The sequence below is a fragment of the Planococcus citri genome, chromosome 4 (assembly GCF_950023065.1).
Source record: "Planococcus citri chromosome 4, ihPlaCitr1.1, whole genome shotgun sequence".
In the NCBI taxonomy this organism is placed as follows: domain Eukaryota; kingdom Metazoa; phylum Arthropoda; class Insecta; order Hemiptera; family Pseudococcidae; genus Planococcus; species Planococcus citri.
Genome location: NC_088680.1, coordinates 59,081,282 through 59,099,638, shown reverse-complemented (window position 1 = coordinate 59,099,638; position 18,357 = coordinate 59,081,282). Strand labels below are relative to the sequence as shown.

Sequence of the window (18,357 nt, the reverse complement as noted above, 5' to 3'; positions counted from 1 at the left end):
AAAAATACTTGATGAACATTATACAAAATATTTCTAATTTCCATTTTGTCAATTTTTTGCCAAAGGAGAGTGAAAACAAGATGTTAATTTCAAGTATGATTTCTTTGCAAAAATTGAAAGAGGACCGATATGAGGACCAATTTAGTATAATTGATTGTGAGAAGGACACGTCAAGAAATTCTCCAGTTTCAAGATATACAGGAAGTATAAGTCAACTCTTGGAATTTACATAATATTCTGATTTCTAGCTTCCCTCATCATTCGACGTCAAAAAAAAACTCGCACATAAAAATATGACCCGCATTATCCCAGGCTACGTACTAACTAAAGTACCTACCAGAAACCATCGGGATAAAAAATTCGAAATTTCCCAAGATCCGCTTTGAAAACCCTTTCGCCCAAATCACGATACTGAAGGATACCAAAAGCATCGACTTAAAATGTTGTAGTTACTATACGAGTAGTACGTCAAACTTAATTCCAAATCCTAGGATATAGTAAAATATCCCTGTACAGTACCTCGGAGACCTATGACCCTTAATATTTACCTTCGGTTAACCGCAACATATTATCGGACTGTGTTTTCCACGACGATTACGTAATCCGATATAGTACCTATATAGGTACTTTTGCGAAACCGAACAACTTTTCAAAACGGGCTAACAAAAGTTTTTCAATATGCACATCATCTATTGAATGGGTAAACCTGTTCGCGCGTAGACTCTTATACTTTTTTTCCTAATCGCGCACACAGACAAGAAGAAAAATACGTACTACGCCGAGATATCCGTCATTTGCAGCGTTCATCTCATTAGCATCCGTTCGGCGGCTACCCAAAACAAACTGGTTTTTTGGAACGGGACATAACAATGAAATTCCACAGCCGGACCAAATGTACCTATACTAGGATCGAGTGAGTGAGTGAGTGAGAGAGACCGAAGGAGTGAAAAAGGAGCGCAAAAAATACTCGCGGTGTGGTGTTTATGCTCCTTACGTATTGTAGATGGGTAGGTATTTAATAATAACTAATAAGTAATGTGGGAATTGAAAAAAAAGTTCACCGAGAGCTTTACCCGGAGCATATATTAACACTTTCGACCTTATATTTCACACACACACTCACACGACGTAAACATACCACGGTGCATACTTTCTAAACCCTGGCCAGATATCCGATTACACACAGCTCTGGAAGGAAGAAAAAATGTCCGCAGTTCGCGCAAAACAAAACAAAGCCCATAACCAGTCGCACTTACCTTAACGAGAAACATAAACAAAAGAAAGTTTTATCGCTTATTGGAGGGAAGGTCGAAAAAAATCAGATGTTGGCTGGTCTCTTAGGCCGGCAAATGATAAAAGAATTCCATTTATAACAAGTATACGTTAAGAGGTAGGTGGGTGGATGTCTGCCAGATTAACAAAGGCGGCAGGTAGTAGTTATAGTTACAGAGTCTACTCTATACAGTGATTTTTAATCTTCATCGTAGACAAGTCAAGTGTACCAGTATAGGGTTGCCACTTGCCAGAGCCTGGGCTTGGGTTTGGGCCACTGCCACACATACCACATTCTATATTGGTGGGTAAAAGAGCTCCTCTTTTTACACATTATACATCCTAGTGTTTGGTACGATTTGGAACCTTTATATAGCAATACGAGCTGTATGCAAAATGTCGAATTTACCAACACTAATTCGTATTTAACCGAGCGAATTTAATTGCCGAGGCAATAACCACTTTTGCATCAAGCAGAACACCGCTGCGAGCTTCGAGTACACGACTTTTAGTGTCTTAGCGATTTCGCGACTGCTCAGCTATAGTATAGGTACCTCCTTCTTTCCAAGAATTTCTTTAGCGACGCGAATAAAATCAATTTGCATGCTAAAATGCCAATAAAAATTAAGTACCCGCGCAATGCTCGCCTTGTCATTGGTATTTGGGATTCTTTCTTCCTAATGCCATCTCTTTCAGCAATTCCAGTGTGTTCAGGAGCACATGGTGAAAGTTAACTCTACTTATATCTTATGTTCCTCATACTCGAACTCTAAAGGATCCTATCACCGCTGATAAGAAAAATTGTGAGAGAAAACTCGCCCATTGCTCTAGCTCGATTCGATCTGCTTGAGAAGTGCTTATAAAAAACGTGATTTTAGTAGAAAAAAACCTAACGAAAGGTACGTTCGAAAATACTACCAATTTATATGTTGGACTATTAACTCGACTATGAAATTTACTTAAAAAATCATATTTTCTCACAGAATATAAAATTTTATAGCCTATACGATGCAGTAGGCACTAGGCAACCATACACATGTACGGTTGTCCTCGGTCCTCGTTCCTCGTTCTTCGGGTGTACCTTATCGTGAATTTTATTAGATTAGCTAAACATTAAACGTCGCAGACATTGAATTAATTCGCGCAACCGCGTTAAGAAAAAGATACATTTGTAATAAACATTATACAACCAGACTGGTTAAGTTAATCTAAACTAGGTCATACTATAAAAGTGAATATAGTAAACGATAAATGTTGAAGCTATAGGTATATCCAAAAGCCGACCATATCCTTCGCAGTACCATTTTTCCTCTTTCCAACTGCACACTGCACAGCAATCGCTATTCGTTTCGGCGAGATATCGTTTTTAAGCTACCATCAAGTTGTACTCGTTGAGTATAAACTTAGGTGTAGTACCTTTATCGCAACATACTAGCCTGGGATTTCATGCAAGCTCTACCAGAGAAGAGCTTGATCCTTTCGTACAAGTATGCCAGTTACCCTTAATCTATATGGGTTCCGACCCGACCAACGACTACCATACCAAGCGTGAAATGTTTTAATTGAACAATCATATTGCGAGTTCACAAAGCGTGGACAGTTTTGGAAAACTTTTCTCACCCGTACCAGCGAAGCGTTTGTATCTTTTTACACATTTTAGAAGGTACTGTGCTTTTGTATACTTAAGAGACGGAGACTTGAGAGAGTATTTCTGCGGTTGTGTGAGGGTTTTTCTTTTGTTGGAATGAAAGTTGCCAGCAAGGAAATGGAAAGATTTCTTTTAGGTGATTTGTTTACATTATACTGGTGTAGTGTAATTATCAAATTGTAGAAGTAGTCTGTGGTGTATCAAAAGTTTTTGTACAGTTTTGAGTGTTAATTAATGAAATTTTCGCGTGAAAGGATGTAAATAAACAAGGTTTTCCCAATTGCCTACCTGGAGATGATTCTGGCGGGGAAAATGAAAAAGCCACGCTCTGCTACCATTTTACAATTTTTCTAGAAATGTTGAAGTAAAGTACATACTTCAAAAGAAAAACATTGAATCTGTAATTGTATGTTGGCATTTTTAGTGTTGAATTTGAACAAAGAAAGTGTTATGACGTTGAAGTAAAAACCACGCTCTGCTACCATGTGGCAAATTTTTCAGAAAAATTTTGAAATTTTTTTTTAAAAAAATGTTTAAAAAAGATATTGTGATTGGATTGTGAAACTAATCTTTATTTTGTTTTGTTTTTGATTACAGGGCAAAAGCTGGGATGAATTCACTACCTACTGAATCCATTTTTGAAGCGTTTGTGGTTCAAAGTTTGAATCTTCCATCATGAAAATTTCATCAAGGTAAGAAATATTTGATATTTATTTGTAGATAAATTTCAATTTGAGAGCTTGGAGATGGAGGTAAACATTATATTAGAATGCAAGGACCTTCTCAAAGATTCAAGTGGAAACTAGTGCAGTTTGTTATTACTCATATTAGGAACTGGAATTTTGGTATCATCTCATTTTGAAACATCATAATAATTTTGAGATTAACTACTTAAAGCTTTCATTCTTTTTTTTTCATATCGTCACCCTAATACGTAAAGTATCTAACTCCATTTTTTCTCAAAAATGAGTTATGAACACCATCTGAATGGTGAACACTTCATATGGAACTTCCGACCTTAAAAACTACTTTAGGCCAATTCATTGGTGTACAATTCGCGTTCGAAGTCAGGAAAATTATCTAACTCCACTAAAGGATAACGCATTGTTTATTTAGCTACGTGAAACTGTTTCATTTTTACGTTACATGAAAATGAGTTATGAACACCATTTGAAAGGTGAACACTTCGTATGGAACTTCCTATGTTGAAAATTACTTCAGGTGAATTCATTGGTGTACCATCCACGTTTGAATTCAAGAAAACTATCTAACTCCACCCAAAGTGGCTTAAAAGGTGTCAAGTGAAAAAATTTTTTACCAGAATTTTTTTTTTGACTATAATAAATAACCTTAACTACATATGTAACACCCATCAATAGTTGATAATGCTGTTTTTCGCATTTCCTGAACAATTTACAAAAATGGAGTTAGATATTTTACGTATTAGGGTGACAAATATTATGTATCTATAAATTTTTGCATTATTTTGCAATTTTTTTTGACAAATGTGTTATAAATGGTAAAACAGAGCGTGGGTTTCAGTTCAATGCTGAGCAAAACAATTGAATTTGATGGAATAATTACAAATTATACACCACATTAATAGTATCATTCATTGTTGAAAAATGAAAATTGAAATTTTTCTTGAAAAAACACAAAATGGTAGCAGAGCGTGGTTTTTCAATACTGACCTACTACCAGGGCATAACTTTATATGTAAACAAAATTGATCTATCAAGTTTGAAAAAATACTTCCTTCCTCATCCTCATTTTAAGGTGTTTTCAGGAGGAGGGCCGCAGGGGGGGGGGGGTTAAGGAGGGACACAAGTGCACACCACTTTGGAGCGTTTTGAAACATCAATTTTCAAACTGTTCAAAATCTTCCACCTTTTTTCACTTTTTACATTTTTACTTGATTTCCAGTTTTTTTGAAGAAAATGCAAAATGGTAGCAGAGCATGGTTTTTTGTTCAATACCAGCCAGGCACCATGATCAAATTCTATGCAATAAGTATGTGTAATTTCTGCACCACTCAGGGCTTGCAAACCAAAACCAAAACCGAAACAGAAACCCCCAAAAACCAATTAAAATTGCTCAAAACCGAAACCAGGAGCGTTATTTTCCCACAACTAAAGCCAAAATCGAAACTGGGAGCGTTATTTTCTCAAATTCAAAACCGAAACAGAGAGAGTAACCGACTGAAAACTGAATTGGTTTTGGTTTTGGAATTTTTCAGGTAATTAGCCTGATTCATACTGCATTTTTGCTAAAAATAAAGTAAAAACTGATGCTAAAAGTGAAAACTAAAAAAGTTGACAAATTTGGCACTACCAAAGTGCTGCATTCTAGTCACTTACACAAAGTATTTGAAAAATTTGATCATCTTCTTGGCCTTCTTCCCCCTAAAAAATGGAGAAAAAAGGAAAAAACCGAAACCAAAACCAATTCCTTTGAAATCAAATTCTTCAAGTTACCAAAACTGGAACGAGAGAGATAATATTTTAAAAAACCAAAACCTTTACTTTTTCAAAAATCATAAAACCAAAACTGAGAGTGATATCTATCTGGTTTTCAAGCCCTGGTGGCTGGCACCACTATCTGAGTGTCACAAACTTCTCTGAAGACGAAGTACAAATTAATATTTCTCTTTCACTGGTGAACATTTTCTGAAAAAATCACAAAATGGTAGCAGAGCATGGTTTTCAGTTTGATTCCGAGCAACGCCACACAATTGAATTCTCTGCAATATGGGTAGTCACAATTTTTACACCAAACTTGGAGTACCACGCTATACACTTTCCCTTTACTGGAGACATTTTTCAGAAAAATCACGAAATGGTAGCAGAGCATGGTTTTTTGTTCAATTCCAAGAGCACAGTCCAGTTTTCTTTCACAGAGGATTTTTTTTTTTTTAAATTACAAAATGGTAGCAGAGCGTGGCTCATTTTTAGAATTTTCACAGATTTTGAAAATTTTGATGCAGTACTGACAATGAGAAAACTCCTATTTTAAAGGATACTTTGATTTTTGGAAAAAAATTTAAATATTTTTCAAATATTTTCATTGCTAAAAATACATTTTAATTTTTCAAGTTGCAAAAATTAGATATTAATTTTTTTGTAAAAAAAAAAAACCTGAAAAAAACAAGATAAGTATGTACAGTGTACACAGGTAATTACCGTGAATACATAGAAAATTTTAAAGTTTGATTAAAAAAATTGAGAACATCATTTTCGTTTCTTCTCGCAATTTTGGCAAAAAATCAAAACTTTATTCCAAGTTTTTCAAAAAAATCTGGAGATTTTTGATGACATTTTTTCGAGTTTTTGAAAAAGTTGATATCAGTGAAAATTGAATGGGCTCAAATGCACATTCCAAAAACGTCAAACCACCTAAACCACCTAGTCAGCAGTACTCACACCCCTGCGTTTTGTCATCAAATTAATCTCGTACACTAAATTTCAGCAGCTCAAATTGAGATAATTCTGAAACACCCAAACCATTACTCAAAATAATAAAAATAAATTTTTTTTTACCGAGACCTTCGAGAGAGTACTCTAACCTAGTTCTTCTTTTGAAAAAAAAAATCAGCTTAATACACGTATAAGGTTCCACTTATGGGTATAATTTATGGTTTAGTTACATAACAGTGATGCTGCGAAGGTATACAGATGGCAGGACATCTCATCTGTCACCCAGTGGTAAATTTCGAGCAGATGCAAAAAATTTTCGCCAAAAAGAAAGCACCGTTAAGACCTTGATTTTTGGCGCGTGTCTCGCGTCTAATTTAAGGCTCTCGAATCAGCAATTACATATTTTAAATACCGGTATTGGTGTTTTTTTTTGCAAATTTCACGCTTCTTTCTCGTATGATGTACCTATACGTACACTATTAAATGAAATAGCACTGATTTATCTTCTTAATACCATACCCACATTGTTATTACAGATTCAGATTTACTTTTTTCACTCATCGCGTCATCATGACCCACATGATTATGTATTCGGTTTAACACAGGATGACTCGGTCTGCGCGGTATGGTTTTTTCAACGGTACAGAAACAGAGATTTATCAAAGGGTAGAAAAAGTTGGCGCATTTTTTCCACATCTTCTTCTTCTACTGTGACTATGATGTCGTCGTGAAAAGATCATACACGTATAAAAAATATTCAAGGATGATTGTGACCCTACCTGTGCGTTGCATTTGTGTACCTGTTTCTGTTTCTTTCACTATGCTGATCATGTTGAAAAGTCGAAGCAACTGTACAATATACGTATGTGTATAAAAGGGGGGTGTTGTTTACAAAGTATGTTACCTTCGTTTGCTTCAAATAGGGAATAAATATTTACCCGGTGTGTGCCTATATACCGTACTATATACCTATCTACCTACTTGTAGCGTTACCTATCTGTACATTATGTTCGTGGTTGTTGTGTTATTTTATTTCTTCTTGTATACAGACACACTCTCTCTGTATTCTACCTTCTACTGGGATTGATTTTTCACATTTTAATGCAGCCTTGAAAAATTTCTGTTAGGTATGTGTGGTCGATTTGGCGCTATATAGCTTCAGACATCGATTTGATTGATCGGTGTACCGGATATATTTGCATTTAATTAAAACCACCGCCCGAGTGTTTCCATTCCGAGAAATATTCGGAGCAAGATTTACAAATTAGTCGCTTTGTTTGGTTTTTCGCATATGTGCTCGCTGCTTTGCGCTTACCTATCCTATGTATCTAAGCAGTATATCAGCGAGAAATAAACCTAGGTACCTAACGTTAAAACCTTTTAGTTGCCTTGCAAAACCAGTTCGACGAAAAATAGAATTACCAGTATATGAAGCTAGGAATTTAGTATTTGAAAAGAACAAATATATAAAAATTTTCGAAAAACAAAGAAACTCGACGATTCGTATATAAACGGTCGTTCGGTATTTCGGCAATAACGTGTATTTTGCAGACCAGTTTATTATGTTACTTCTCCATTTAGTTATTGGTACCTATACCTACCAATGTCTTCTTACGTATATTTATGTAGAATAATATCTCGTATAAATGTAGCAAAAAAAAAAAATACACCCAGATAGCTTTTTTTTTCTCTTAAGTTATAAAAAGCCGAAAACACATCAATCTGCCTGCAGAATTCTTCACCAGAATCAGAAAATTTTCACCTCGAAACCGCAGGTAGGTAGGTAGGTAGGTAATTCTTCCTAACACCGAGAAATAATTCGTATTATTAAAGATATCGAATTTCGTGCGCGTATTTCATCAAATTGCACGTCAGATGCGTGTTCGATTAAGGTATCTTTCTTATTGATTAGGATTTCAAAAAGTCAACAAGGGTTGCAGCGCAGCGCAGGATTGAGGATTCTCTCGATGCTCGTATATTCAATTTTACAGTAGGGGTCATTTTTTTTCCTTCTCTCGCTCTCGATGATGCCGTTTTTATATATAAGAGAGTGTATCGTATCCTTGTTAATGGCAGTCCGCGATGAGCTCCGAAGGGAAGTTACTTCGACGACGCGGGATGTGGCAGAATATCTATTAAAATTCTTGCACGATTTATTTACTTAGCCAAGGGTAATAAGCGGAAAACCAAAGATTACCAATGAAGTGCCGAACATTTTCAAACAAGTGGGAATATTATACGGAATGTAGGGTTCTCTTCATATTTCATCTTAAATGATCGTCTATATGTGAGATTCGGGGCGGTGGGATGCAAGGGGGCGGGCGGGGTGGCGTGCTGCTAATATTGCCGGAGAAATTATTATGTAAGAAAAGTTTATTATAGAAGGGGGAATTATGCTTGGTTTTTTGTAAGATTTTTGCGATGATGGTGATTTTGGTTGAAAAATTTGGTTTCTGATTAGATAGATGGATAGTCAGGTGGAGGTGTTGATTGTTTTTTTTGTGAGTTTTCGGAGCCTTAATTTGTGTCCAATTCGTTGTATTGGATTTTCAAATAGAATTTTGGCGGATGAGGATAAGAGCGGGAGTGGGGGGGGGGTGATAGATCATTGTTGAAGTCCATCTCGAATTTTGCAAGCAGATGCTCTGGAATGAGTGAATTTTTTACGAATTTTGAGTATGTAGAAGTTGTAACCGAATTAGCTCAAATGAACTTGCTGGAAAGTGCAGATCTCAAATCCGAATTTTAGTGGATTAGGAGAGTGTTGGGGGAGGGGGGGGGGGGGTAAATCACAATTGAAATCCATCTAGAATTTTGGAAGCAGATGTTCTGGAATTAAGTAGTCGTTCTTAAACTTTTTAAAAACTAATTTCGAAAAATTGATGAAGAATTTTTCATTTGTTTAAAATAAAAATGAATTAGCTGCTTAAACCCTTCAAGAGGCTAAAGATCCGCGAAACTCAAAATTTCCAAAAATCATTCCTCAACCCTCAAAAAAAGTAAAAAGAACCGAAAAACTTGAAAACCCCATTCACGTGGAATCCATTTTTCAATTTTTGACGAATTTTTGAAAATTAAAATTTGGAGCAAAATTAGAAAAAAATCAAAATGTCAGCAAATTGACCTAGAAAGCTGAAATTTGGTTTTTAGCTAATTTTCGACATACCGAGTTGGTTCATGACGGTTTCAAATCATTCTGGAGGCTCCAGAGGATTTGGATTTTTTTATCTAAAAATCTGCTGGAGGCTTCAGAACGGTTTGAAACCGTCACCAATCGACTCAGCAGGTCGAAAATAGGCTACAAATCAAATTTCAACTTTTTTGTTCGCGAAAGTCGACCTTGCCTTTTTTCAGAAATAATCTCTAGAGAAAATTTTAGATTTGAACTGGCACAAAAAGATTTTAATAATATGTACGTGCCAAAATCGATTGAAAGGGTCGCCGATATGATACATTCCAGTTGATAAGTGCTGAATTTCATTTTCACCCTATTTAGAGCATTTTTTTCGAGAACTGGAGAAACTGAAAATTCGCTGGAGGCTCCAGAACGGTTATTCGAAAACGTCACCAATAGACTCGGGAGGTCGAAAATAGACTACAGACCAAATTTCAGCTTTCTAGGTCAATTTGCTGACATTTTGATTTTTTTCTAATTTTGTCCCTTTAAATATTTTAAAATTTGCCAAAAATCGAAAAATGAATTTCAGCTTTTGAAATTTTGACTGGTTGAATATTTTGGGGTCTTCTTTCGATCCCATTTTGTCAAGTTCAAAAATTTTTGTACTGGTTGGGATACTTCCCTTGTCAGTCAATCAAAGGGAACCAAAAATTGTATATTTTACAGAAATCAGCGTTCTCTGGAGTAAGAAAAGAAATCAAGAAGGTTTGATTTTTTTGACCTTGAAAAATTTCATCTCATACTCTCATTCGTTTAAAACTGATCCAATGACCTGATGAAGAGAGTTGGAGAGGGGAATTACAAATGTAAATCAGGAGGCTATTTCATTAAATGTTTCTTTAGACGATTCTGATTTTTCAATTTGAAAAGAGAATCTTGAAATGGCAAATCAACCCCATCAAACTGAAGGCGTTTCTAACCAAGCGAAGAACGACCCAGTGTAAAATTAATAGGCACAGATTTTTTTTATATTTTCTATTTCTTCATACCTGTATTTTTTTCTTTGATATTCACTCGTGATTTCACACGATATGTATTATAATACGAGTATCTATCGACAATACATTCTCTTCGGTAAATATAAACATGCATCAAATATTTGAATGTCACCGAGAGATAAGCAATCATTCGTTGTTTCTGTATACGAAATACTGCATATACTCGTACCCATCTTTTTAAAAATCGTTCTATTCACCGACTTGTACCTATGTATGGTTCATAGAAGATTTCAGAGAGTATACGACAATGAAGAAAAGAGTGAATTTCCAAGTCAAATTGTAAATATAATCGTCCGAGTATGGCTTATACTCGTACATATATGCTCAGATAAGATTTCAAATGACACACATTCCGCCCAAAAGGTCAAATAGTCATGAACGTTGTCGATGGATATGGGTATATTTGAAATTTCTTTTCGTTTGAATGGGTGTTAAAAAGGGAGGAGGAAGTTGAAACTAAGGAAACCTATTTTTTTAGGGGAAGGGGTAGTTTTTTATATTAGTAGCTTTACAGAAAAATTATTCGAAGATGAGTTCTGAGAAATTTTGATAAGAAATGGATCCCAAATGGCAGCAAATTTCGGATTGAGATTTTGAAAATTTTAAAATGAATATAAAAATACACCACAATGCAAAATTTTAGCAGTTGAATTTGATTTTTCAAATTTTGGATATTTTTTAAAAGCCTTTGAAAAAAGTTGAAATTTGATAAAACTGCAGAGAAAACCTGAAATTGTTCCCAAAATCGTTTGATGGCATTTTTGAAACTGTTCTGAACATTTTGAAGTTTCTTTGAATTTTTCATTTCATGAAAAAATGCTATAAAAGTGACAATTTTGATGAAATTGAGCACCTACAAGCTTAAAACAATCAAATTTTGAAATTCTTTAATTGGCAATTCAGTTTCATTTTTGCAAAAAAAATTTGAAATATTTAAAATGTTAGAGGGCTGGAAATCGTTAACAATCAATCAGAAGCTTTGTTTTTGAAAGTTTTGAACAAAAATTGCAAAACTGGATTTCTTTGAATAGGTATCAATTCGTTCGCGAATGATTCACAAAAAATGATTCAATTCGTTCGCGAATGATTCACAAAAAATGATTCAATTTGTTCGTGAATGATTCACCAAAAGTTGAGTAAATGAATCGATTCGTTCGCGAGCAAGTCGCTTATACGAATCAATTTGTTCGAGAATGATTCACCAACAATTGAGTAGATGAATCGATTCGTTCGCGAATGATCCACCAAAAATTATTCAATTCGTTCGCGAATGATTCATCAAGAAGTATTCAATTTGTTCGTGAATGCCTCACCATAAACTGAGTAAATGAATCGATTCGTTCGCGAACGAGTCACTTATACGAATCAATTCGTTTGCGAATGATTCACCAAGAATTATTTAATTCGTTCGTGAATGATTAACTATAAATTGAGTAAATGAATCGATTCGTTCGCGAACGAGTCACTTATACGAATCAATTCGTTCGAGAATGATTCACCAAAAATTGAGTAAATGAATCGATTCGTTCGCGAATGATTCACCAAAAATTATTCAATTCGTTCGCGAATGATTCACCAAAAATTATTCAATTTGTTTGTGAATGCCTCACCATAAATTGAGTAAATGAATCGACTCGTTCGCGAACGAGTCACTTATACGAATCAATTCGTTTGCGAATGATTCACCAAGAATTATTCAATTTGTTCGTGAATCATTCACCATAAATTGAGTAAATGAATCGATTCGTTCGCGAACGAGTCACTTATACGAATCGATTCGTTCGTGAACGAGTCACTTATCCGAATCGATTCGTTCGTGAACGAGTCACTTATCCGAATCGATTCGTTCGTGAACGAGTCACTTATACGAATCAATTCGTTCGCGGATGATTCATCAAAAATTGAGAAAGTGAATCGATTGGTTCGCGAACGATTCACTAAAAATTCAAGTCGTTCGCGAATGATTCAGTAACTATTGATCAATTGGTTCACGAATGATTCACCTCTAAATCAATCAATTTATTTAATTACCAATCGTTTCAAAAAAAGTGAATCAATTCGTTCGTAAAAGGTTTCATTTGGTGAAAAGTGGGCTTTCTCACAGTTCTCACCCTAAATACGTGCGTGTGTTTTTTTTTTGAATCTTTCAAGTGGGACCCGAACAAACCCTTTTGTGTTTTTCCTCAAAGTTTCTCTTTCATCGATGAAAATATTTCTTTACTTTTTTCAGCCCCAATTCTCATTTTATAAACTAACTTACAAAAATAATTCTAGCCTATATTTACTAATTAAGTAATAAAAATTGAAAAAGAAAAATAACTCACCCTTAATTGGCAAGGGGTAACCGAATTATCTGTATAATAACAAAGCGTATTTATTGATATTGGCGAACTTTGTCGTATTTTACTGGCAATCAGCAAACAATCTGCAGCTACTAATTGTAAAAAATTTTTTGGCACATCACATTTGCATAGAAATCTGTCTAAAAAGTTGACGGCTAGTGGGAAAACTGGTCCTAGGCATGCTTCTTCTTCGCATACCTGAAAATAAAAATTTCCAATGAGTACAATTATGATCATGTTAGCCGCAGGGGATTAAGGTATAAGGTACATGCAGCATAAAAAGAATCCATTTTTATAACTCAATTATCAAATTATAGGTAGGTACCATGGTTAATAAAAAAGGAGGGAAAAATTACTCCTTATTGATGCGTGAAATAGAACCCTAAATAATATAAGTTGCAGTACAGTTTAAGGACATCGTAGATATGTTCTCGATGGATAAAAAAATCACTCCCGAATAATCCACCTGTTGCTTGTAGTGAGTTGATTATGATTCAGTTTACCTATACCTAACCTACCTGTACCTATACTCGATGAAAAGAGCAATTTTTTAATAATTAAATAGAGCTAAATAACGCGTACCTAGGTAGTAGGTACTTGTAGTGCACGTTGTCGAGATTTTTATTTCGATTATTACCTCATAGAGCTATAGCGAGTTATACCTATTCGAGAATCGAGAAAATATAGTAGCAATAAAAGCACGTACTTAATTAGAAGTATAAGTAATTTAGAACGGCTATTCGGAAACGCTAATACAATGAGATATAAAAATTAACATAGCTGTTAAAGAATTTAAGAATGTGACTAACCAACATATTAAGACTGCGGTATATACTATATTAGGAAGGGTGTTAGGCGCCAGCCTTGGGTCAATAGATTATTATTTATAGTTATATGCGTGAGACCCAAGCCCCGTTTTTCCTTTTCTGTTATATATGAACCATGAATCCTGCGTGTTTCCTTTATCTGGTCAAAATTCCTGGAAAGATAAACAGCTGGAAAGGATCACTTTGAAAGTGAATGGCCGACGACGCACATAAGGTAAGCTTCTCTTTCGAATTCTTTATATACGTATACAGTACGAAGAAGTATCTTGTACGGAGAGAGGACCAGGGACCAGTGAGCGAAATAGAAAGCGAGGAGAGTGGCAGGGTGGAAAAAAAAGGTTCGAGAAGAACCTGTTAAAAGACTATTTATTAAAACGATTCTCAAATCGGTTTTTATACCTTATAAAAATATTTTTCAGGGAACAGGTTTCTAGAATTTTTTCAAATGACACCTTAAATTAATGATGAAAACCAATCGCACAAAGAAGTGTCGACGGTAAAAAGATCTCTTCTCGTATTGTATATCGCAAGATTTCGATTAAAATTCATTCATTACTACTTTGTATAGTACGTACATTTATATATAAAAAAGGAGCACTATAATATGTAAGAGACACCTTATGTGTAGCTAATCTTTGAAAATCACCACCCTTGTAATTTCCATTTCTGTATGCCAAAAAGCAAAAGCCAAAAAGCCGCCACTGTAGATAATTTTATATAACGATGATGTATTTATTCGAATCGTTCGAAAAAAGTATACCAGTCTCAAAACAATAAAAAAATAAAGAGCGTTGCAATGAACTTGATACTTATCGAATATCAAACATCTCTCAATGTCATACTTTCTTATACATTCATAACTTGGACGGCGTAGTTTATGAATTAAATAAATAAAACGTTCAAGGACGTCGTAAAATTTTCAACCAGTCTGTAGCTAGTAGAGCTAATTTATACTGTGGAACATTCCTAGCTTACTGAGAAGTCACTAATACTCTTACATAGTCTTCTGCTCTTGTGTAGAATGTGGAATTCAGATATTATTGATAAGTTGTGCACGCTGATGGATGATTTTATCGAGAGAATTTATGATAAGAGATCAACCAGTTCAAGTTACAGGTTCATTGAAATAATTATGTACTGCATTTTTTGATCAACATTAAAACTTGGGTAAGTATCGCTTCATGATAAGAACATGCGACTGTTGAACAGTAATTAACCCTGGATCTCTCGGTTGAGGTTTTTTCCAGTTAGGTTATTATAGTTCAGAAGACTTTGTAATAGCGCAGTACATCAGAGAGAGGCTGTCAAGAGGGGGGAGGGGCAGTTCGTCTCGAGCCCGCGCTTTCTGGAGGATCCGGCAAAAGAAGGGCATGTGGTGAAAAAAAACTTGTTTTACTTCTCAAAACACAAATTTTTGAAATATTTTGCCCTTGCTTTGCTCGGGTTTGTTTCCTTTCCTTTTTCAAAATTGAAATTTCTAAAAAAAAAGTTTATTTAATGTTTAAAGTCTTGAAGTGAAAAAATAAACTTTTTTTAAGAGTTTTTGCCCTCACTTGGGCCTGTTCTCTTATCTTTTTCAAAATTAACACCCTAAAAAAAAATCTTTCAAATTCTACAAATTTTAAAAGTCAAAAAATGAACTCCTTGCATAAAAAAACATCGTTTTTAGTTCTCTCAAAATACAAATTTTGAAAAGTTTTCACCCTCACTTTGCTCTGGGCAGTCCTTTTTTTCACAATCAACTTCCTAAAAAAAAAACATCGTTTTTAAATCTTTCGAAATCAAATTTTCAAAACCTTTCACTCTTGCTTCGCTCGGGCCAATTTGTTTCTTGTTTTAAAAAGAAATAAATTCACATTTGGGCCCCCAAAAATCCAAAACCGAAAATAAAAATGTTTTCAAGTAATATGATATGATATCAATCAGAGAAATTGGTATTTTCTCCCTAAATCAGTCGACAAGTTTTCAGTAAAACCCCCTTCTCCCCTCACAAAAACCTGTGTATTTATGTAGTTTAGTCCCTAGAAATGAGGTCAAATTATATTTGCCCCCAGACCACATTGGCTCTCGAGTCTCGACAACTCTTCATCTGAGGAACCATCCTGGTGATTCTCTGCACATTCTCAATGCCTGTTGCACATTTTATTTTTGTTTCAATTTTAGTTTTTTGTTTTCATTTCAGTAACTATGAATTTAATCTTTTATTGTTGGTCTTCCAGTTTTCAATTGGACCAAATAGATCAAAAATTACTTTGGTTTCAATTTCAGAGTTTTCAACTTCAATTTCTAATTCTCAGGTTTTTTGTTTTTTTTTTCTTCTTAGTTTTGGTAGCAGGTTTAAAAATAATGTTGAACCTAAAATGAGGTCAATTTTTCACTCAGCTGTGATAATTTCAAAGCATCAACAAAATTTTAATCTGCAAATTTTCAAAAATTACCAAAAATAGTTTCGATAGAAATTTTTGATTTTTTTGTACTTAAAATTTTATTCCATCTCAAAAATCTTGAAAGTCACGACCCAATATTGACCTCAAAAAACATTTTTGTCAAAATATTTTGAATTTATTTCCAAATTTTTACTTCTTATTTTTCGAATGACACCTTCTTCAAAAATCCCAAAAGTTATGAATTTCAACCTCAATAATTTTTGTCAAAATTTCAATTCAATTTTTTTAAAAACATTTTTGTCAAAATATTTGAACATCGTGCCAAATTTTAACACATTTTTCGAATGACACGTCTTCTTCAAAAAGCTCAAAAGTTATGAATTTCAACCCAAATTTTTTTTTCACAATTTGAATTTCTTGCGAAATTTCAACCCATTTTTTCAAAAGTTCCCAAAAATCACGATCAAATTTTGACCTTAATCATTTTTTTTTTCAAAAAGTCCCAAACATCATGACCCAATTTTGACCTCAAAAAACCTTTAAGTCAAAATAGTTGAATTTCTTGTTAAATTTCAACACATTTTTCCAATAATGTCTTATTCAAAAATTCCAAAAGTTATGAATTTCAACATCAATAATTTTTGTCAAAATTTCAATTCAATTTTTTTAAAAACATTTTTTCAAAATATTTGAACATCTTGCCAAATTTTAACACATTTTTCGAATGACACCTTCTTCAAAAATCTCAAAAGTTATGAATTTCAATCCAAAATTTTTTTCACAATTCGAATTTCTTGCGAAATTTCAACCCATTTTTTCAAAAGTTCTCAAAAATCACGATCAAATTTTGACCTTAATCATTTTTTTTTTCAAAAAGTCCCAAACATCATGGCCCAATTTTGACCTCAAAAAACCTTCAAGTCAAAATATTTGAATTTCTTGTTAAATTTCAACACATTTTTCCAATAATGCCTTATTCAAAAATTCCAAAAATTATGAATTTCAATTTCAATAATTTTAGTCAAAATTTGAATTTCTTGCCAAATTTCAACCCATTTTTTTCAATAATTTCCAAAAATCATGACCCAATTCTGACCTCAAAAAACCTTTTAGTCAAAATATTTGAATTTCTTGTCAAATTTCAACACATTTTTCGAACGATACCTTATTCAAAAATTCCAACAGTTATGAATTTCAACTTCAGCAATTTTTGTCAAAAAATTTGAATTTCTTGCAGCAAAATTTAAACTCACTTTTTTTAAATACTTGAGTCCCAAAAATCATGACCCTATTTTGACTTCGAAAAACATTTTTGTCAAAATATTTGAATTTCTTTCCAAATTTCAACACATTTTTCGAATGATACCGTCAAAAATTCCAAAAGTTATGAATTTCAACTTCAGTAATAAGTATTTTGTCAAAATTTGAATTTCTTGAAGCGAAATTTAAACTCACTTTTTTTAGATAGGTACTCAAGTCCCTAAAATCATGACCCAATTTTGACCTCAAAAACTCGTCCAGTCAAAATATTCGAATTTCTTGCGAAATTTTAACCCCCTTTTTTCAAAAATTCCCAAAAATCATGGCCCAGTTTTGACCTCAAAAAACCTTCTAGTCAAAATATTTGAATTTCTTGTTAAATTTCAACACATTTTTCCAATAATGCCGTATTCAAAAAATCCAAAAATTATGAATTTCAATCTCAATAATTTTAGTCGAAATTTGAATTTCTTGCCAAATTTCAACCTATTTTTTTCAATAATTCCCAAAAATCATGACCCAATTTTGACCTCAAAAAACCTTTAAGTAAAAATATTTGAATTTCTTGTCAAATTTCAACACATTTTTCGAACAATACCTTATTCAAAAAAACTCAAATTTCTTGCAGCGAAATTTAAACTTACTTTTTTTAAATACTTGAGTCCCAAAAATCATGACCCCTATTTTGACCTCAAAAAACATTTTTGTCAAAATATTTGAATTTCTTGCCAAATTTTAACACATTTTTCGAATGACACAGTCAAAAATTCCAAAAGTTATAAATTTCAACTTCAGTAATAAGTATTTTGTCAAAATTTGAATTTCTTGAAGCGAAATTTAAACTCACTTTTTTTTAGATAGGATACTCAAGTCCCAAAAATCATGACCCAATTTTGACCTCAAAAACTCGTCTAGTCAAAATATTCGAATTTCTTGCGAAATCTTAACCCCTTTTTTTCAAAAATTCCCAAAAATCATGACCCAGTTTTGACCTCAAAATACCTTCCAGTAAAAATACATTGAATTTCTTCT

At 33.6% G+C, this 18,357-nt stretch overlaps 1 protein-coding gene across 1 annotated transcript in view; it reads right to left on the bottom strand.

The window, feature by feature from the left end:
* The window catches only part of LOC135843349 (G1/S-specific cyclin-D2-like), a 100,843-nt gene that overhangs the window by 52,786 nt on the left and 29,700 nt on the right, over positions 1-18,357 (bottom strand). The window contains exon 2 of the mRNA XM_065361198.1: positions 12,834-13,049. Coding sequence (XP_065217270.1) covers positions 12,834-13,049 — 216 coding nt within the window. The remainder of the gene's footprint in view (positions 1-12,833; positions 13,050-18,357) is intronic.